This window comes from Gopherus flavomarginatus, chromosome 5 (genome assembly GCF_025201925.1).
Source record: "Gopherus flavomarginatus isolate rGopFla2 chromosome 5, rGopFla2.mat.asm, whole genome shotgun sequence".
NCBI classification, from domain to species: Eukaryota; Metazoa; Chordata; order Testudines; family Testudinidae; genus Gopherus; species Gopherus flavomarginatus.
The window spans coordinates 37,211,886-37,234,407 of NC_066621.1; the positions used below are offsets into that span (position 1 = coordinate 37,211,886).

Below are 22,522 nucleotides of genomic sequence, written 5' to 3' on the forward strand. Positions count from 1 at the left end.
CTGGGCATGCGCAGATCGGGGAGCGTGGCGGAGTGTGATCAGCTGCTCCATTGTGATCTGGGAGCCCGGGCGGAGCAGCGGGGTCTGTGCAGGGGAGACACGTTAACCCTCCCGTGCCCGGCCCGGGCCCTGCTCCCGCTGGAGCCGCCTGGGCCCGCCCCAGGCTTCGCCTGCCCCGCTGCGGAGTTACAGCCTCCAGGTACCGGAGCGATCCCGGGGGGCGGGGCCGGGCGGTGACTCTGCCCCAGTGTCCGGGGGGACCCGGTATCTCGCAGCGCCGGAATCTGCTCCCTGGGGCCGCGCCCGGGGAGGGCTCGGAGCTGCTGTCCCCGCAGGAGCCCAACGCCCCCGGGCCCGGCCAGGCTTCGCCTTGCGGCCCCACAGGGGGCCCTGGGGGGAGGGGACCAGCCCCCACTGGGTTCCCGGCTTGGGGCTGGGCGGCGGGTGCGGGGTGAAGTGAGACCCGGCTGGGGCGGGGAGGAGACCTGGGAAAAGGGTCGGGTGGAAAATGTCTGTGCAGCCCGGACATGGCCGGGGGAGGAGAAGAGCTGGTGATCTCCGAGGAGCGGGGAGAGAAGGGGGGGCTGAGATCCCCTCGGATTTACCGCTGCCCCCTCCCGTGGGGACCCCCCCATCCTCTCCCGTCTTTCCCCCTTTCTCTCTAGAGAGCTATGAGCAATACCCAGGGTGACCCCCCCCTTCCCCCAAATGCCTGAGAAGTTCCCTGTTCTCCTCCCACAATTGTGCCCCATTTTCTCTGCACTTCGCCAGTGTCCAGTTCAAATGTCAGGTTTGGGATGTTTCCCCCCTTTTTACCTGCAGTGATTTGTCCTTGTTTAGGTGGGAAATCGTTCCCCTGAGTGATTGCTGAACTGGGCACAGGGTTAATGGGCAGAGGCTGGGGGAGCCCTGAGACAGGGACACCTGTGGGCTGGGCTAGAGGGGCCACTCTCTGCTGTTAACAGGGCATGGGAAGGCCCAGGAAGGGAAGGGAGGAGCAAGCGTCTCCAGATGGCCCAGCCCCAGGTTTTCCAGTCCAACTACTTTCCCTCTTCCACCTGCCCAACCTAGCAGCCCCCCCCCCACTGCCACCACCTGCTAGTCACATTCCCAGATCCCACTGCCAGCCCCTCCCCACCAGGGCCGTCCTTAGGATTTATGGGGCCCTAGGCAGTATTATTAAACTGGTGCCCCTATGCCGGATGGCAGCCCAAGCTCACAGCCTGGTGGGGGAGGGGGAGGAGGGACTTGACAGCAAAGGATAATGAGATGCCCAGCCTGCCTCATGGTGGCGGAGAGTCACAGTTCCCCGCAGAGACTTCCATGCACTCTCCCTCATGCAGAATGGACATGAAGAAAGTACCTAATAAAAAGCACTAAAATTTGGGAATAAAAAATGTCAGTCAGAGGTTTTTTGATATGCCCTGAAGTTTGTCAGAGATTTATTTGCAAAAACTTCATAGTAAGGGTGAGTCAGCTCTCCTGCTGAATACAACATTACATATAATGGAATACATGATGCAGCTCTTCTCTGTTTTACATTTTCTTCAACAGTATTTCTAAATTGAATTTATATTTTAAATGTACTCAAATCTTAAACCAGCATTCCAGATTACTACATATTTAACTCACTGAAACAAAGACATTCTTTTAAATTAATCAGAGAGATTTAGTGTGTTCATAACAATGTTCATTGCTTTTAGAAAAAGGGAACAGTAATTTACTTTGTGTGATCTCCATAACAAGAGACATGGTTATGAAATTTCACCAACTTTAAAAAAATATGTTTCCAAAGATTTTAGGTATAACAAGGATTTTGTCTTACTAAGGTACTGATTTTGCTGGAGGGTTCTTTTAAAACTAGTTTGTTGGATAGTCAGAAGTAAAGAAAGGGAACTCTTTGTCCAGCTATCTGGAAGGGAAGGACTGTTGTCCCTTTAAGGGCTCTTTCCAATGGGGAGTAGGGGGAGAGGTGGTGAAGAGATGGACAGAAAGGACAGGAAGACTTGGAAGCACTTTTTTTTAAACTATAGTAATTAAAATGTGTATTTTAGATAAGGGAGGTCTTTTGAAGGATTTAGTTAAAAAACTATGTGTGAAGATCCCCACATTTAAGGCTAAAGATGATTGTGCATCTAAAACTCTATGCAAGCATTTTTTAGAAATGTGATTTTATAATCTTCACCAGCTCACTAATGAAATATTTTTAAAGCAAATTTTAAACTAAGGTCCTGTAGACTGACATGTTCTGTGTAAATATTACATTAATGCACAACTGTTTTTGTCAGTAAAGTCAGGAACTGACAGTATAAAAATTTATTTGGGCATAAGCTTTCGTAGACATCTGATGAAATGGGTTCTAGCCCACAAAAGCTTATGCCCAAATAATTTGTTAGTCTTTGAGGTGACACAAGGACTCGTCCTTGTTTTTTCTGATACAGACTAACAGGACTACCACTCTGAAACCTATCAGTATATACCTTGGGGTTGGCAAATGCCTGTTAAATGGCTTTATTACCCCTTGAATGTCTCTTTAACGGTTTCAATGTTGTGCTAATAGGTCTGGCAGGCTGGAGGTTTTTTCACTTTTAACTACTAGATTCCCTCCCAAGGAAGACTCACCAGGCTAGAGCAGCCATCTGTGGGAGCCTGCAGGAAGGGTCAAAACAGGGATAGGAAAACAAGAGGGTGGACACTAAGACCCAGTGGTGCCCCAAATTTTCAGGTGCCCTACGCAGCTGCCTATGTTGCCTATGCCTAAGGACGGCCCTGCTCCCCACAGCCAGTGATCTCCTGGCTCCAGCCCCACTCCTTTCTCCTGTGAAAGCCACATCACCCAGGACTCCCTGCTGCCCATGTGAATGTGAGGCAAGAAGAATCCATCCCATTCTGTTGTTGATTGAATATCCCTGTATAATCCCCTCAAATTTCCCCTTTTTTTCTTGAACTGTTGAATGGTGACATAAAATCTCCCCGGATGTTGGTGCTTCTCTCTTATGTTGCCAAATATTTGGTTTGTGCCCCATTTTCTTCTCAGTTCTGAAATACTGATATCAAATTCTTGAAAATCTTCCCACTTTTCTCCCCAGGTGTCAGACTGAAATGAGGGCTCTTATCGTACTGAGCATGGTACAGGCCTTGCCTGAGATCAGGTCCCCCAGTATGCCAGGCACTGCACAAAACCCTGACCGAATTTAGGGCACTGGTTGTGCCAGGAACTGCTCAGAACCCTACAGGGAGCAGGGACCTTGTTGTACTGGGTGCTACAGTGACCCTGACTGAGCTCTGGGCCCCTGTAGTGCCAGGCCCTGCATCAACACCAAGTGAAATCAAGCTCCCATTGTGCCAGGTGCTGCAGAGACGGCAAATAAAATCAGGGACCTTGTTGTTTCTGGAGCTACAGAGACCCCAACTGAGATCTGAGCCCTGTTCTGCCAGGTGCTGCAGAGACCCCAACAGAAGTCAGACTCCACTGTTGTGACAGGTGCTGGGGAGACCCGACGTGAGATCTGTGCCCCTGTTGTGCTGGGCACTGCAGAGACCTCGTCTGACATCAGGCCCCCCATTGTGCCAGGTAAAACTGAGACCTGGACTGAGATCACGCCCCCCTTGTGCCAGGCAGCACATGATTGTGGCACAGATTTCTGCCTCCATTGTGCTGGGCACTTCAGAGACCTCGATTGAGTTCTGTGTCCCCGTCGGGCCTGGCACTGCACTGACCCTGACCCAGATCACGCCCCACCACTGTACTGGGCACTGCACTGACCCTGACAGAGATCCTGCCCCACACTGGTTCCCTTGCTGCTACTGGCAGAGAACCGCTAAGCCAGGGATGTGTCAGGGCTCAACCCTCTGGCTGAGGCCTCGGAGCACTTTCTTCCTCTCTCGGGGCACCAGGTGAACCAGCAAAAGAGCCGATTGTCGGCAAACAAGGGTCAATAAAGGAAAGGAAAGAAAAGAAAAGAAAACAGTGGGGGCGGGGAACTGTGGACAAGTCTCACCAGGATATGGGCCCCTCTTACTTCTGGGGGCCCTGGGAGTGTCTCAGTCCCCATCAGGGTTTACTGGGTCTCCAATGCAAGTTTCAGCTTGCTCCTGCTTTGAGCTCCGGGGATCCCCACCCGCCCTCAGTGAAGGCCAGAGCCCCAGATGCTGCCAGCCCTGTCTTTGGGGCTGGAGATGCTCCACAGACTGTTCCCTCCCCAGGGTGGCCCCCCTCTGAGTAGAATAGGTCTCACCTGTTAATGCCTGCTCCAGTCCTGGCATGGTTTGCAGGTGTGGAGGGGCTGGGCCAGTCCAGACTAAAGCAGCAGTTTAACCCCTTCTGTGCCAGCATGGGGTTTATATAGCCTTTAACAGGCACCCAGGCCCAGGGAATGCCCCCTATCAGCCTGATGTGATGGGGCGACCCACTGGCAGCATTGCCCTTGAGGGAGCTGCTCCCTCCTGCTCCCACGCCCTCCCCTCCCCCTTTACTGCCACCACAATGCCTGTCACCTTCACTTCCTGAGGGGTAACCCCAGAAGGTGAGTTTTGTTATCCCTTTCCCTCCCCTGCCCCCAGGATCCGTCGCTCACCCTCCGTCACTCACCTCTGTCTCTGGAGACAAGGCGGGTCCTGGGGCGCGGGTGATGCTGTGCTGGGGATCCATCGTCACTGAAGGGGCGGCAGCCTTGACCCCCCTAGAGGGTTGCCAGGATGCTGATGTGCACTGGAAGGGAATGGGGGCTTGACGGAGTCCAAGGACCATTTGACCCACACTGAGTCACTGTAAAGCCTGCTCTGCAGTGCTGCAAATTGCTGCTGGTGGCATTGTGCCCGTAAGTCTCTGTCACGCTGTCTCCAGTGACTCGAGAGCATGAGCACCAGCCTCAGACAGACTGGTGAGAAACAAAGCACAAACCCCGAACTGGTTGTGAGGTCTGTATGGAGATTTCATCAACCAAGTATCCAGTGTAAGCGCTTCAGGCACTGTAACAGTATTAACATGGGATCACAGACAGTCCCTTTGAGTTATCCCATGTATCTCACCACGCAGGGGAGCTCACCTTTGTGACAGATGGTCCCGTACACCAGGGATTCTCAACCTGTTTTTTTCTGAGGCCCCCCCAACGTGCTATAAAAACTCCATGGCCCACGTGGACCACAATAACTGGTTTTCTGCATACAAAAGCCAGGGTTGGTGTTAGGGGGTAACAAGCAGGGCAACTGTCTGCGGCCCCATGCCACAGGGGCCCCCACAAAGCTACATTGCTTAGGCTTTGGCTTCAGCCCTGGATGGTGGGAATCAAGGCCTTAGACTTCAGCCCTATGTGCTGGGACTTCAGCTTTCTGCCCTGGGCCTCAGTGAATCTAATGCTGACCTGGCTTGGCAGCCCCCTCGAAACCTGCTTGTGGCCCCCCAGTAGTCCCCAGACCCCTGGCTGAGAACTACTGCCTTACACCACAAATCCAAGCAATGTTCAGGTTACTGCCAGTCCCAAAGAACCAGCCACTTACTTAGGTCAATTGAATCTAGATCTCACAACAAAGACAACACTTGTAGCCAGTCCTGTCATAACCTGTATTAAGATTTATTTAAGGGGAAATGAGAGTTGTTTACAAAGTTAAAGCAGGTAATGATATAGATGCAGATGAGTTAGTCTTAAATTTAAAAGGTAATAGAAGCTTCTATAATAATCAATTTCTACATATTCTTTAGGACTAACCCTGGCTAAGCAGCTGGGGATCTCTTGCTTATGCCTAGAAACTATGCCCCCCAGAGTCCAAGCAGCATATAGATAATCAATTCCTTCTGTATGGGGGTTTTATCCCCTTCCTGCCATGTGCTCTGAGCTGCAAACTCAGCTAATGGGAAGTCAAGAGCACAACAACAGTCTTTTGCCTTCTTTAACATCCCATAATACTCTATCTGGTGTTGATGGACCTTTCCTGCCAGGCAGAGTGTAATGGATTCTGTTGCCAATCAGCACTTCACCTAGGTAAATTTTCTCTCATCTGGTGATTTACGTAGCCACAGAGGGTCACAATGCAACTAGGTCAGATGTTAACCCAGGCAGCAACTCACAAGCATTCAATAAAGTCTAAACACTAAACATCTTCTTATCATTCTAATACCTATTTTAAAATACTAACACAGGTGAGCCAGACGGATTCCAGCTATGCCTTTGTCCATGTTCAGTTAAGACATGGGGGCTTTTGCAAGAGCTAACACCTCATCTGCCAGTGTCACAGGCAGGATGGGCAGGTGTTATCGAAATATCGAGTTTGCCTAGCTGAGAGCCAATTAACAGCCTGACAGGGACAAGGAAAAATGCTTTATTCTGCAGAAAAAGGAGAGCCTGTACCTTGGTACAAAAGACTCTGTCTTACACAAATTTCACAAACCTTTTATACACATTCAGACAAAGACCCTTGCATGTTAATACTTGATTGGTAAGTGTAAAATCTCATGTTCCCCTTATCTGGGTAGTACTGACTGGTTTGGAGCAGGACCTTCCTGCTTTGAGGCAGAGGAAAAGAGAGGAAAAAGTTCAGGCTACTGTGTCCATGAGCAGTATTTACCCCTCCCACCTACTGGCCGCTTGTAATCTATTAAGGGGGTCAGCCAGCTTTCACAATTCCCCCTTCGGGCCTGGCAAGCCTAGATTGCCAGGCCCGTTACGTAATTTACGATCAAACTGAAGAGACAGATACTGAGTTGTTTTACGGACAGCAGAACCTTTGGTTACAGCATTATACAGACATTTTGCGCATTGTATTACTATCGAAACAGTACATAGGAAGAACAGAAGAAAATAATCCATTTAACAATTTTACGGAAAAGGCCAGTAAACCATGACCCAAGGTCTGGGAGAAGGTTCTCAAAATTAAAGGTATGATGAAGAGATACAGCATGAAAAACAACAGCCGTGTTCTTAATAGCCTGTAAATCCTGTTCAATTAAGCCAGAGTGATTAACAGAAAAGCAACATTTTTCCCCAGTGCGAGCACAAGCCCCCCCTAATTCAGCATTCATGGCATCTAGCACACGTCTATTTTACATAGCTACTTCTGCTACTTCATCAATCTCTCGTTGCAACTTTTGGAAAGCGTCTATTAATGCATTAGCTGCTTTCTTAAGCCCTGCAGAACTATTTACAACTGCTCTCTCTAGTTCAGCTACCCTCAACTCAGGAATGATTGCACGGACAAAAGAATGGAATCCTGTTTGTCTGACAACTAAGGGATTGGGGCACTGACTATAAATCAGTTAGGTATACCAGGTGGTCTAATTTCCCAGATGTCTCGGTGAATAATCCAGTCCCACATGCATCCTCTCCATGGACCCGTCAGGATTCGGTATGTGGAAGCGCACACCCCCCTAACTGGTCCAAATGCTTGGAAGGAGCACTGTGAATGTCCACACTTCCACTCAGAAAGTGTCCAAATATGTATCCATGACCACAGATCAGATGGTACTCCTGATGTGTCTGTAAGGGCAGTGGGCCAAGTCTGGTGCTCAAGATCACTCCGAATGGCCATCAGCTGGTCATTCAGGAAATCCTGAATTTGTAAACATACTACATTCCACTGCAATGCCTTCTCAGCCTCAGTGATATTCAATACCATCTCTGTTAGTAACTTCTGGGTCATAGAACTAAGGGTGGAAATGACATGTAACTCACCAACTCCAGCCTGTACTTGGGTTAGCTGAGCTCCAGAAATAAGGCTAGTGGTCTTTTCTAGTTGGCCCGATTTCTTATCATGTTCTTGGCTTTTAATAATATTCCAAATGGCTGCTGCGCTATTGGCCCCATCCCATAGGGATCCAGTCAGGTCCCTCTTCTTCCAGAGGAAATAACCTAGGCCCTCTATTGTGCTAATCTAATGGCAGCCCCTAGTGTTGTATTAATCACAGTCCATTGATATCCTAATACATATCTTTTTGGTGTAGTACTATATTACATCTGTTGGTTGTATACCTTTAACTAATCTCAGGTACTTTCAAGAGACATTGACATTAATAGCCTAGGAGGGGGTGTATTACAGAGTAACAGGGGAGGTGGCAGGGGCAACAAGGTGCCTGTGGTACCTGTCATTTATATCCAATTAGGGAGAGCAATACATACTGAAGGATTTATTCAGAACACAGGGCGCAGCCTGTAGAACAAACCCCAAAATCCAATTAATATTACAATCCCAAGCATGGATTCCAAAATTTTTTTTTCTGCCAGAGTGTAATTCTTTGTTTCTTCACCAGGATCAGTTTTTAATGTCCTTTCTAGTCAGGAATCCCTGGACTTTGGCAATTTTAGTGGAGTGAGTGTTTTTTCTTCTTCCCCGAAACAGTTGTGGTTCAGCGTCCTACAGGGAAGAGGTTACCAGCACATTACCCTGCAATGGTTTTGATTCTTCTAGAAAAATTTAAAGGCACAGTAGATCTGTCAATGGACAAGGGAGAGGTTACTAGCACTTCACCTTGTACTTTTTCCCTGCTGTCTAGAAGGCACAGTGGAGCTAGAAGGAGAAATAGGCTAATCATAAGTAGGAGAATTCTCCCGATGTGGAGGGGTCTTTTTGCAGTGAGAATCATGGGTCCAAGCAGTCAGTCTTTGGCACTTCACAGCGGTGTTGGTAGTTAGCAGGACTTTCCAGCGTGGAGCCAGAGCAATCTTTTGTTGGTGGACCTTTACATTGATCCAGTCTCCTGATTCCAAGGAGTGGCCGGCTGCTAGGGTCTTTGGGTAGCGCTTCTTTACCTGTGAGAAAAGAAACCTAACACATTTTATTAGTGCCTGGCAGTGTTTTGCAGATCTCATAGCTGCTTGGGCACATTCAAGCCCCCCCCCCCCTTCTTGGTTATTAGCCAAGTCTTAGCTATGAGCAGTGTCCTTGAATGGAGCCAGTGTCTTATCTTCAGTCTGCTTACTATTATTTTTTTTCTTTTCAGTTAACTCATTCTGTTCTTTTTTCCTTCTCCCTTTTTGGCTTCTTTTAACCTACAAAGGAAACTTTCACTCTTCACTCGTATACCTTTTCCGAACAACGAACACATAAACATTGCCATTATACAGTACATTAGTCTTATTATTTAATGTATGCCACATATACCCTTCCACTAAAATAACTTTATTACAGAGCTTTGGAGCAACAAGCCAGGACAAGCACACCCACTTTGAGGAGTTCATTCAGTACAACCTTTAGTCCAATAGCTTCCCACCATCCCCAGCCCTCTGGCTAGAAATCTGAGGTAGCCAGAAGGATCCCATGTACAATATGGGGAGTGGGTTAACCTTTCATGTCCTTGCTCCCAAAAACTGTTGGTATGCAAATTTTAATAATTTTTAATTAAAAGATTTGGCCAATGAAGTTTCTTTTTTTTTTTTTTTTACTTAAGCAAATGTGTTAGACTTTAGTATATCACATTTTCCTGATTTATCCAAACACTTTGTATTCCAAGTTGAATAAAACAAGTATCTGCATTCCAATCCAACCCCTCTGCCTAATTTCAAACCAGACCATCCCATGAAAACACTAAACACTACAATTCCGGCCATGAGACAAACACCACAAGACAGAACATAGAACACAAAACCTAGTTTCTATTGTGCTAGTAAATGCATGATATGTTGAATGCTGTTCAGCTGGCATCAGTTTTCTCTGATTATCTGAAAGACAAAAAAAACAGAGGTCTACCCCTTCTGGGCAGTCAATCATTACTTAAATATACAAATACCCTTGTTGATTTCAGGCAAAACAGAGGAATTACCCCATATTTTCTTGTATTAGTTTCATAGCCCAGGTTTCAGTGGCTTCTACCTTATCAGTTAGATAATTCGCATTAATACAGATGCTTTCTGGCTTGCTTTTGGATTCAAAGCTATCCACAGCTTAAAGATTCCTACCTTAAAAGGGACACAGTTAACTTTACCAGAATTTTGATTGCTTTTTACTTTTAACTCCTGCTTTCAAACACTGAAAGAAAACATCACTACTTATAGTGCCCCTTAGAGCCTAATAAAATTTCAATTACATAGCACTGTATATATTTCTTTAGGTAATTCAGCTGAATTGTTCATAGCCAAATGATTGTAATCTAATACTTTCTTTGCCTGAATTTATTTACAAACATTTCAAAGACACCAAGAACTTTCCTCTTTAGCATTTTACAAAGTTCAACTGCTGTTCCCTCCAGCAACTACAGAGTTAACTTCTCACTCTTCCTTAAATCACTTGCTTGTCTCCCAACAGCCACTTTTATCAACTCAAATCACCATTTCAAGATATTGTCCTGGGTATTTGAAATCCCCATGCTTACACTTACTTACTCCTTCCTTCCATTATACCCTCAGAATTTCCAACCTGTTTTCCAATCTCTCTGTCTGTTGCCTGCCTGCCTGGGCCTGATCCTGCTTTTCTCGCTGAACCGCCCCTTCCATGGGCACCAACTTGTTCCACTACCGGTTTAGCTAGGAGGATGGGCTTCTCAACTAACCCCCACCCTTCCTGGTCTCTTCCCTTAAACATTCTTACTCACAGGACTACCCGAGTCCTCCCTCATGAGGCTTGCCACCTGGACAAAAACGCATAATCCATTGGCGTTTAACTATTCAATTTCCTCTTGACATTCCTTTCTGAACACCAGGTAAAGGCCATTTACTTAACATATAATCCAAACCCCTTTAGAGGGTTTACCCAGAGACCCACCAATCTGTCTGCTGACACTCAAACAGAAAAGAGAATTACACAGAGAGCAGAAGGAATTACAGTCTAATCCAGGTTTTCCTATTTCTATTACACTGACCGCTACCGGGGACGGGACAGAAGGATCTCAATACAACCTCAGAGCTTCCTCGCACGCATGGCTTCCACTCCGAGGAATTACGAACGAGAGGTTTAGTTCTGCCCACACTCCTAACGCCCAAATGTATACAGAGCAGAAAAACAACAGTAACCGGTTAAACAGAACAGAACCAGAACCAGATAACCAGATAAGAGGCCTGCCTCTAACCAGAACCAGATAGTATTTCCTTATCTTATTAGGGCTCACTTTATCAGATCATGAACCCCAGGGGCTGCGGAGAAGTGAGGAAGAGGGGTTAAGCACCCCAGTGGCGCCGCTCCTAGTTCGCCGCAGCCATCCAGAGTCCAATGTCCGAGCTAGGAGAGTCCCGTCTGGAGTCGCCAGAAACTGTTACCAAAATATCGGGTCTGCCTAGCTGAGAGCCAATTAACAGCCTGACAGGGATAAGGAAAAATGCATTATTCTGCAGAAAAAGGAGAGCCTGTACCTTGGTACAAAAGACTCTGTCTTACACAAATTTCACAAACCTTTTATACACATTCAGACAAAGACCCTTGCGTGTTAATACTTGATTGGTAAGTGTAAAATCTCATGTTCCCCTTATCTAGGTAGTACTGACTGGTTTGGAGCAGGACCTTCCTGCTTTGAGGCAGAGGAAAAGAGATAGTGAAAAAGTTCAGGCTACTGTGTCCATGAGCAGTACTCACCCCTCCCACCTACTGGCCGCTTGTAATCTATTAAGGGGGGTCAGCCAGCTTTCACACAGGGATGGTGTCTCTAGCCTCTGTTTGCCAGAAGCTGAGATGGGTGACAGGATGGATCACTTGATGATTCCCTGTTCTGTTCATTCCTCTGGGGGGGGCCTGGCATTGGCCACTGAGCTAGATGGACCATTGGTCTGACAATGGGCTATTCTTATGTTCACAGTCTCTATCAGGAGTATCAACTCATTTGGACTCAGTGGGGAGCCCCAGAAAGAAACAAAATGTGCTGAGGCAAGAAGGCCCAGTCTCAGCGCCCCCCAGCACCCGGGTTCACACCTGCCAAAAGCTAAAACTAGCCCCACCCATGAAAGGGGGCACTCCCAGGAGAGACAGATGCTCCAGCCTTTGTACAAACAACTTTGTAAACCTGAGACAGCTGCCTTGGGGACAATGACAGGGAGAATCTCCCAGAGTGCCTCCTTTGATTCTGCTCTTCTCTGGACTTTGGTTCATAGAATCACAGAACTGGAAGGAACCTTGAGAGGTTATCTAGTCCAGTCTCCTGCACTTAAGCTAGGACTAAGTATTATCTAGACCAGGGATCCAAAACTCCCAGCCCATGTACCTGCCCAGTGTGGCCCGTGGGGCTCCAGCAGTCTTGGGGCCGGGTCTCTCCCTTGGCCCCACATGTTGCCCCCAGGCGCTCCCCCCTCTGAACCGCCAGCAGCATAGTGGAGCTAAGCAGCGTCTGCCTGCTCATTCCAATGGCTGTCCGCCCCTCCCTGGGGCCCAGGGGTGGGGCAGGGCTGTGCCTCCACGTGCCACTCCCCGCCCTGAGGACCCCTGCTGCCAATGGGGCGCTGTGTGGGCAGTGCTAGGGGGCAGAAGCATGGGGAGGCCCCACTACCCACCCTGCCTTGGAGCCCCAGGTAAGAGCCGAATCCCGCCTCCCAGAGCCTGCCCCCCCACCTCCTCCCCACAAACTCCCAGAGGCTGCACCTCCTTCCCACACACCCCATCCCCAAACTCCCTCCCGGAGCCTGCACCCCCACCTCCTCCACACACCCCCCACCCCCAGACTCCCTCCTAGAGCCTGCACCCACTTCCCACATACCTCCTCCCACCCCCAAACTCCCTGCCAGTCTTTACCTCATCCCCACATATACCCCCTCCTGCCCCAAAACTCCCTCCCAGATCCTTCATCCCCTACCTAGACCGCTCCCCCATACCCCCAGCCCCCAAACTCCCTTTCAGAGCCTGCACCCCCTCCCCATGCCCCCCAAACTCCCTCCCAGAGCCTGCACCTCCACCCAACACCCCCTCATCCCCCAAACTCCATCTCAAAGCATGCACCCCAGACCCTCTCCCCCTCTCAAATTCCCTCCCAGAGCCCAACCTCTCACACCTTCTGCATCCAAACTCCTCCCAGACCCTGCACCCCAATCTCCTGCCCCAGACCTCCTCCCCCACACAAACTCCATTCCAGAGCCTTAGGCAGGTGGGGGTGGAGTTTTTTGGGGGGCAGGTTCTGGGCGACATGAGTGACATTGGCCTGCTGGGAGGATTTGAGGATGGCACTAGCGCTAAGGTAAAATGAGTTTGAGACCCCTGATCTAGACCATCCTTGACAGGTGTTTGTCTAACCTGCTCTTAAAAATCTCCAACGATGGAGATTCCACAGCCTCCCTAGGCAATTTATTCCCAGCTTGGTATTGTCCGCAAACTTTCTAAGTGTGACAGAGAGACTCTGTTACTGGGAGGGTTTCACCACGTGTCAGAGGGTTACACCCAGGTGGGAGGGGGCTATGCCTGTACTGGAAGAAGGTCACTCAGTGCTTCACAGTGTAGCAGAACCTAGAATGTCCATTAGCAGGGAAAAATCCTTGGGGGAATCAGCTTGTGGAATGGACAAAAGCCCCATCTGAATGCTCTCACATTGCCCTTCTCACCCTGGCAGGCTACAGAATAACATCCATATTTCGCTTCAGATCAACCCATCCTCCCACGAGGAAGGAAATGTTTGCAATGGAGCTGGCTCAGGTAAGGGATTATCAGGGAGCTGGTGGTGGGTTCTGCTTGGAGGGAGAGGAACAGTAAATGCATAGGAGGGTGGGAGGTGCTGGAGGTGGTGGGAGGCAGGAAATATCGAGGGTGGAGAAAGGGAGGGGACAGGGTGTGACAAACCTGCTGAGACTTGTGTAATCTAGGGTGTGATGGGTTGTCACCCCTGGGGTGCAGTCTGGGGGGCTTCTGGGAACCACTGTGCCCTCTAACCCTCAAGCTGGGCTGGCCCTTCTCACACTGCTTTGTTGGAGATTCAGCCAGCCTCTGTAGGCCCTGTTATCACCCAACACGACAGCAGGTGACACCATACACCCAACTAAGCTACCTGAGTGCTTTACCTAAGCCACTCAAGGTCAGATAGAAGACAACAGCCAATTTCCCAGCTCCCCAACCTTGCACACCTGCTGTAGCAGAAATCCAGAATTATACCGTCTTATACTGCGTAGGATCTGTATAATGTAAACTCATTAATATAGTTCACCTTCCCCTCCATATGGGACAGATATGCACAACAAGCTTGTGCAACCAAGCTGAGATTTTCCCTGGACACTTCATTCAAAATACACTGGTTAAGATAAAGCATAAAAGAAGTTTATTGACTACAGAAAGATAGATTTTAAATGATTATAACTGATAGCAAACAGATCAAAGCAGATTACTTAGCAAATAACCAAAAACTCAAACTAAGCCTAACATAGTGGATGGATAGAATTTGAATTAGTAATTTCTCACCCTGACTGATGATACAAGTAATCCACCAAGTTTCCATACACAAGCTAGAAATTCGTTTACCCTGGGACCAGCACTTCCCCTAGTTCAGTCTTTGTTCCTCAGGTGTTTCCAGTTCTCTTGTGTGGGGAATGAGGCCAAGAGATGGTGTCACACCCCACCTTACGTAGCTTTTCCATGTGGCAGGAACCCTTTGTTCCAAACTCAATTCCCAGTCCAGTTTGTGAAAAAATACAGGTAACAAAATGGAATTCAGTGTCATGTGGTCTGGTCACCATAGTATAGTAAAGAGAGTCTTGCATTGTGCATACTTACAAGTTATGGACACCGCTGGAAACAAAGATCGAGGGGCAAGGGAGCCCATCAGAAGAAGACCTTCAGTTTACACTGTCTCGGTGACCTGACAAAATGAAAAAATGGTAACTAAGAGAGGTATTTTATCCACTTCCTTATGGTAATATGATGGCTATATACCATATCAGCTCCTTTACTCTGATTACAGTAATGTCAATAGCTGTCCCAACCCATATGTGGCCTTTGGGAAGTCCATAATTAAGCATCAAGGATTAATACTCATGATTTACATCGCTTATTTATTAATAATTCTAATATATGAATGCGACCCAACTGCTGAGATACTGCATAGCAACCTAACTGCTAAAGCCCGTCCCTTCATTCAGAATCCTGTGGGGTATTGCACCTCTTGATGATTACTTGTTAGTTTTTCAAAATGTGGACTCAAAATATATCACCTGGGATTCTCTCCTTATCCTGAGGCCTATTCAGGTAAATCCCAGACTTCAGCAGAATCACTCCCACAAAGCCTCAACCTAATATAAGGCCCTTAACTGTAGCAAGCTCAGGCTATGTTTACACTACCATGGCCAGCTGACCTACGCTGCACAACTCCAGCTGCGTGAATAATGTAGCCAGAGTGAACATAACTTAGGTTGAGTTACTGCTGGGTGTGCGCTGCGGGGGGTCGATGAGAGAGCATCGGGGTAGAGTCGGGTAGAGTACATGGGTTGACCAGACAGCCATCTGCAGTAAATCTGTGGTTGATTTGGCGTGTCTGAACTAGACCTACAAAATCGACCAGCAGTGGCTCGATCTCAGAGCGTCGATCCAGGCTGTAGTGTAGACCTGCCCTTAATAGCACATTTATCTATGTTCACCTTCTTGCCCCTCCATGCATGTTCCAAGCTAATAAGGAATTTTCTGATAATGACATTTTTTCTTTAGCGAGTATAAAATTGCCCACGAGACGTGAGACTAGGTCAAAGATCATAAAATCAGGTCGGGGTCAACAGGGGTGAGAGTTTGGAGAGACTCTTGGCCCTCCCACTCCCCATCTGCAGCAGCCACAAGCTGTCTTCCCTCCGGGGTCCTGGGATCTTCGAGCCTGTCCCTCCTGAGTTTGCATGACCCGGTTCTTGTTTCTTACATTCTCCTTTTCCGGAAGAATTAGAGCTGTTGCTCCTGAATGTCAGTGTTTAATTCCCCAGCCTTCTCCTCACACTGGGGGAGTTTAATTCTCCCTCCCATTACATGTGAATCACTAGATTTCCTAATTCCCCAGAATGTGCTTTTGCGATATCACAGTTCTGCGACAGCTAAGCCTCTGACCCGCCTCCATGGGGTGCTCAAGGAATGGCCCCTCGGGTATCAGGCCTCTAGCCAGCCCCTCTCTGTGGGTAGGGACCCACATGTCTCTCCTTTTTGACCAGGTTTGAGGATTGCAGCCTCTCCTACACTGTGTTCACTGGACTTACCTCCAGTTCGTGTGCTTTGCTTCTCTCCAAGGGCTGTGAGCAGTGTGTCTGTGATAGAGGTGGGAATTTTGGCGATATTTCTATGATGCCAATACACACCTCAGTTTCCCTCTGTGATTGGTATTGCTGTGATTAGAAAGAACAGGAGACATGAGGTGTTTCGTCACGGAGCTGTCATGGGGTTATATGAATGGGTCATTAAGGACTGGCTGGGACCAACCTATATCAGTGGAATGCCCGACAAAGACAAGGGAATAATTGTCACCTGTCCATGGGAGGATCTCCCCTTGGCTCAGTGAAGCATGCATGAACTTATTATGTTTTTGGGAGCAGGAAGAACTAGGCTCGCAGATGCAGGAAGCTCTATTGGAGAGAAGACAAATGGACAGGTACAGTGAAAGGAAACCAAACTACTTTCTACAGCAGTGTGGCTCAAGGGCATTGGCCAGTATGGACTATATTGTCGTCTTTGCTTCTTTATCCTAATCTAAATACTTTCAGTGCTGTGTTTCAGTTGACTAATAAACCCTGCTGTGTTTTAAAAGTCTGCCCAGTGTCACAGCACAAACTTGCTCTGTGTGTTGAATGAGGAACAGTCTCTGAAGAGGAGTGTCGTTCAGCTGGGCCTGTTGGAAGAGCTCACAGGTTGAAATAGGAATGATGAAGCCAGAAGAATAGCAGCAATTTTTGGAAAACACTGGCCCTAGTCATAACATTAAATACAATAGTCTCAAGATCTATACCCGTGTTCATCAGATCTGTCCCTCTGCCTTCACATAGTTCACTTTGCTGGTGGGTTCCACCTCTTCCCCCATCTGTGTCTGTCTTGTCTATTTAGATTGTAAATTCTTCAGGGCATGGGCAATCTTCTATTCTGGGTTTGTGCTGTGCCTAGCACAGCAGGGGCCCATGGTTCGTTGGCTCTTAGGCGCTAAGGTAATTAATATGATTTATAATAATAATAACTCTTCTGCCACTTTGAGCCAAGGAAGCCGGCCTTGGGATGTTACGTCTTAAAAATGAGCGGGGGTTAAAACCATGGAATATTCCTTGTGACAAGTATCCCACAAATTCCATGGACCTTCCTTGTTTTCTTTCCCTTCCCAGGGTTTCCAGTTTCCAAACCTGATGTGATCTTGCACCTGGAATAAGGGGAACAGCTGTGGGTCTCAGACCTCTTTGGCTCAGAAAAAAAGTGCTCCCGAGAGCTGTCTGCACAGGTGAGGAATTGGGTGAACCCTCTCAAAAACTTTCCGTGAATACAGGAAACATTTGGGATGCCCTACAAAGACTCTCCAAGTTTGTAAGCACTCCAAGTTCAGGATTGTTCCCTGCAGATGTGGAATCATTAGGCAGATGTCATTTATGGCTTCCCACCTATCCTGACTGACAGTTGGCAGCAGGTCCCTCCCCAATCTCACTTTCCACTGAGAGTTCTGGTGAGATGCACACCCAGAACAGATTCCTTCCTCTCTCTCCTTTGGGGAAGGGTTTGGGGAAAATCAGCTCCTGATAGGTTTGATCTCTCCTGCACATATTTTGGTTTGTTCACACCTTTTTCCATTCCTCTGTCTGAGATTTCCTTCCTTTGTGGTGCAGGGAGTGACCTATGTCTAGATTCTCTCTGTCTCCCATCAGGTGATAGGATGGTGAGTGAGAACGAGGAGACACCCCAGCAGGAAGATGCTAAGCAAGTAGAACCACATGGAACGTTATCAGGAAGACCCAAAGGGAATGTTTCCGGGAGTTGTGCACTCCCACAAAGAACAAATGCCTGTGAGACTAAGCACAGGGCAGAGGAAAACTTCAGTAGCCACTCAGACTTTATTACGCGTGAGAGCATCAACTTGGAAGAGGCACGCTACAGATGCCATAAGTGTGAGAAAAGCTTCAATGGGAGCTCAGACCTCCTCACACATCAGAGAATCCACAGGGGAGAGAAACCCTACATGTGCTCTGAGTGTGGGAACAGCTTCAATCGGAGCTCACACCTTATCAGACATAGGAGCATCCACACAGGAGAGACGCCCTACACGTGCTCTGAGTGCAGGAAAAGCTTCAATCGGAATTCAAGCCTTATTAGACATCAGAAAACCCACACAGGAGAAAAACCCTACACGTGCTCTGAGTGTGGGAAACGCTTCAGTTATAACTCAGTCCTCATCTCACATCAGCGAATCCACACAGGAGAGACACCCTACACGTGTTCTGTATGTGGGAAAAGCTTCAACCAGGGCTCAAGCCTTATTAGACATCAGCAAATCCATAGTGGATGGACACCCTACACATGCCCGGAGTGTGGGAAATGCTTCAGTTATAGATCAGCCCTTCGCATGCATCAGAGAATTCACACAGGTGACAAACCTTATGGGTGCTCTGAGTGTGGGAAATGCTTCATGGATCGTTCAGCCCTCATCACACATGAGAGAATCCACACAGGAGAGAGACCCTACATGTGCTCTGAGTGTGGGAAAAGCTTCAGTCAGAGCTCAAACCTTATCAGACATCGGACAATCCACAGAGGAGAGATGCCCTACACATGCGCTGAGTGTGGGAAGAGTTTTAAGCAGAGCTCTGCCCTGATCACACATCAGAGAATCCACACAGGGGAGATGCCCTACACGTGCTCTGAGTGTGGGGAACGCTTCAGTTATAGCTCAGCCCTTGTCTCACATCAGAGAATCCACAGAGGAGAGACGTCCTACACGTGCTCTGAGTGTGGGAAAAGCTTCAATCGGAGCTCCAGCCTTATTAGACATCAGAAAATCCACATGTGAGAGAACGTGATTCCGGCTGGCCAAAGCTTGTTTTTAAAAAAATCACAAATGCGAATTCCCACAGAGCGACCTTTGCACCGTGTTCAGCGTGGTCTCTCAGCTCCCCTAGATGATTTGCCTGCTTCTTCCTTTTGCAGCTCCCCGTTCTTTGGGATCAGTCCTGTGATTTTTTTTTCTGTCAACTCTTTTCCTTTTGAGCTGTAGGAGTATGTATCCCTCCAGCCAGGAATGTTCTTCACAGGGAGAAGAGGTGGGGGAGAGAGGTTGGATCCCAACAAGCTACACTGAGGTAAAAACTACCTGGGCTTTCCATCCACTAGGGCTGCGCATGGCGTTGGCTGCTCAAGTTAGTGATCTTGGTGTAAACAGACAATTATAGTTGTAGTGCAGCTGCAGCCCAGGTGCAGTGGTTGGCATTACTTTCCCCTTGAGCTGACCTAAACTCCATCACTTTTCCTAGTCAAAACAAACCCTGAGCATCACGGTTATATTGTCCCTCCATTTCAAAGCAATTGTTAGTCATCAGGGACAATGAAATTAAACATGAAGTTAATTAGTGTAACGTAAGAGGCTGATTCTGTGATAACTTTCAGTGTTACATTATGATTCAGGTTTTCTTCTAGTTCTCTCTCTGCCCCCTCCTACTCTGTTGGAAATGGTGGCTAATCCTGAAATTAAAACCTCACTGCGAAGGAATTAGAGTGGGGGAATATGTGAGAGAAATAGCATGCATGAGAAGAGAGACCCAGTACGGCCTGTAATTATTTCTATTTAAAATTGAATTTATTTTGATAAATTTTAAAATAAATCTTCTGTTAAGAGGAAAATTACTTGAGACAAGATGTGCAGCCTTTTACCCATCCTGTACAGGACTGATATGTTTTTGTTTGTTGGTTTGTCTGTCTCTCCTCCGGTGGTTGCTTTTTAATAAAAGAATCATTTTGGTTTGAAAGCAATCTTTATTCCATTAATTGAAAGCAAACAGAGCCCTGCAAAACAACAGGCAATTTTCTTAAGCCTTCGTAGTGCTTTGTCTGCACCAGTAACAATCACCTACTAGCATTACAAGCCCTGCACTCCATGCATAGCAACAAATATTAGTGGCTTTCAGCTTCAAATTGCTGCCTCAAGGTATCCCTGATCCTTATGGCCCTGCGCTCCGCCCTTCTAATAGCCCTGGTCTCTGGCTGTTCAAATTCAGCCTCCAGGTGCTAAGCCTCAATGGTCCAGCCCTGAGTGAAGCTTTTACTCTTCCCTTCACAAATAAATGGCCAAAAGCACACTCAAGAGTCATTCTGCACTTGCTCAGCCTGTTGTTGAACTACTCCTCGCTGCTGTCAAGGTGCTCCATGAATGGCTTCATAAGCCACGACACTAAGAGGTAGGCAGGGTCTCTCAGGATCCCAATGGGCATTTTGACTTCCCTACGGTGATCTTCTGGTCTGAGAAGAAAGTCACTGCTTCCAGTTTCCTGAACAGGCCAGTGTTCCGAAAGATGCATGTGTCTTACCAGGCCAGCCTGCATTAATGTCTGTGAAAAGCCCACGGTGATCCACAAGTGACTGGAGAACCATAGAGAAGTACCCCTTCTGATTAATATACGAATATGTGTGCCATCTATCACCTCTCCGCAGTTAGGGAAGCCCACTTGTGCAAAGCCATCCACAATGTCACACACACTGCCCAGAGTTACAGTCTTTTGGAGCAGGATGCAATTAATGGCCCTGCACAGTTTTGTCAACACATGTCCAACGGTCGACTTTCCCAACTCAAACTGGTTAGCGACCAATTGGTACCAGTCTGGAGTAGCCAGCTTCCACCGTGCAATTGCCACACCACTTCTCCGAAAAGAGGGCAACTCTCATTCTCGTGTCCTTGCGCTGCAGGATTGGGGCGAGCTCATCACAAAGTTCCATGAATGTGTCTTTCTTCATCCAAAAGTTTTGCAGCCACTGCTTGTCATCCCAGATGTTCATGATGATGTGATCCCATCACTCAGTGCTTGTTTCCCGAGCCCAAAAGCAGTGTTCCACTGTGGTCAGCACCTCTGTGAATGCCACAAGCAATCTCATGTCATAGCTGCTATGTGTGGCGAGATCAATAATGAACTCCTCTTGCCTTTGTAGTTTAAGGAATAACCCCACTGCCATTTGTGATGTATTAGTAAGAGCGAGCAGCAGATTGATCAATAGTGCAGGATCCATTCCTGCAGCCAAAGAGGCAGAATGTGCAGTACACCAACCATTGAAAGATAGCAGCAAATGTGGATAGAAGCACAGGGATTTCTGGGATGCAAAGCAATGCATCACGCTGGATTGGGACAGGACCCAGGATGCCCCACGACCCCCTCCGCCTTCCCACAACTCTTAGGAGCAGAAGAGGAAGAGATGCTCGGTGGGATAGCTACCCAGAGTGCACCGTTCTGAATACTACTGCAAGTGCCGCAATGTGAACACACTATTGCGCTGGTAGCTGACAGTGTGAACACACAATAGAGGTTTCTCTTCAGCACTCTCTGAGCAGCACTGTAACTCCCGGCGCTGTAACTCTGCCAGTGTAGACATAGCCTCAGAGAGACTGACTGCCAGGATCCCTGCCTGATCCCCTCTGGGGAATGAAGCACAATGGCAACAGGCTGTGCAGCCTTCACTAGTCTCCCTGTACCTTCAAAGCCTGCTAGCCCAACGTGCTGGAGCATCTATGTCATTACCTGGTTCCTAAACTGGAGCTACAGGTCCTACCCCATGTGAATCCAAAGACCAAGAGGTGCAGAGATCCAACCCCTTATAATCTTAGAAACATTTTGTTCCTTTTTCTAATTTTTGTCTGTTTCTTTTTATGAACGTGGAGACCTCCCAGACTTTCTATTAGATTGCGGTGTAACTGTGCGGCTCAATGAGGGTGAGAGTGTGAACACCTCTGAAATCTACAAAGGGAAGATGTTAGGAAGAATAGTTCCCCAAATCTTAATAGCCCCATGAAATGACAGAATGCATGATCCTCACCTGTGCAAGCATTGCAAGGAATTGAGCTCTCAGATGTACATTGTTCAGCGAGATCTGTTTTGAACTTCTTTTGCTAATGTCTCTATAATGTCTGTACGTGTTTTGGGGCGAGAAGAAATATTAGCTACGCAAGAGTGAAATCTAAGGAGAAATTGTAATTGGCTTTGAGGGTATGGGCTGAATGTAAGCAATAATTTGGTTTCAGTATTGAACTATTCAGCTGGCTAAATCTGGGATGCACTGCCTGGGTAAAAATCTATGACTGGGGTTTTGACATCACTAAACATGCACCTGCCTTCTTGGGTTGCTCTTTTAGGATTTATAGGGGTTGTATTTATAGCTATATTAATCTGATGGTTGGACTAAAATGATGACTTGATTCCAACGCAATATCCTTGTTAACTCATTGATTTCCTGATTTGGCCTGAACTTTATCACTGTATTGTTTAGCAACAGCGGCTGGAACTTTTATTTGTATATTTAATTCAATCTCCATTTTCTTCAGTTCATTACTGTTCTAAGTTAAGGAATGTGCAGCAACAAAAACTGACACAAGCCTTTTGCTACCCTATTCTGTGCCCATCCAGCAAGAGTAGAGAACAAACCCCTCCTGGAGCAGGGCTTGTCACACTGGACTGTAAATACAGATGCATGTTCCCAAGGTTTGCTGTCTTTCTCAAATCAT

At 47.6% G+C, this 22,522-nt stretch overlaps 1 protein-coding gene across 4 annotated transcripts; it reads left to right on the forward strand.

The window, feature by feature from the left end:
* The first annotated feature begins 44 nt into the window (after positions 1 to 44).
* On the forward strand, positions 45 to 19,784 carry LOC127052529 (zinc finger protein 501-like). Of its 4 annotated transcripts, none has more exons than XM_050956351.1 (4): positions 45 to 199; positions 13,448 to 13,530; positions 17,163 to 17,275; positions 17,694 to 19,784. In XM_050956351.1, the coding sequence occupies exon 4, from the start codon at positions 17,702 to 17,704 to the stop codon at positions 18,830 to 18,832; it is 1,131 nt and encodes a 376-aa protein (XP_050812308.1). In that variant the 5' UTR covers positions 45 to 199; positions 13,448 to 13,530; positions 17,163 to 17,275; positions 17,694 to 17,701; the 3' UTR covers positions 18,833 to 19,784. The 4 variants fall into 4 exon arrangements, with proteins under 4 accessions (XP_050812308.1, XP_050812307.1, XP_050812305.1 ...); XM_050956350.1 differs by lacking the exon at positions 45 to 199 and adding an exon at positions 2,967 to 3,574; XM_050956348.1 differs by lacking the exon at positions 45 to 199 and having other exon boundaries at positions 12,754 to 13,530.
* The last annotated feature ends 2,738 nt before the right edge of the window (positions 19,785 to 22,522 follow it).

What these genes read in the sequence shown, in the direction of transcription:
- LOC127052529 (XM_050956351.1), top strand. Translation starts at nt 17,702, where the DNA reads ATGGTGAGTGAGAACGAGGAGACACCCCAGCAGGAAGATGCTAAGCAA.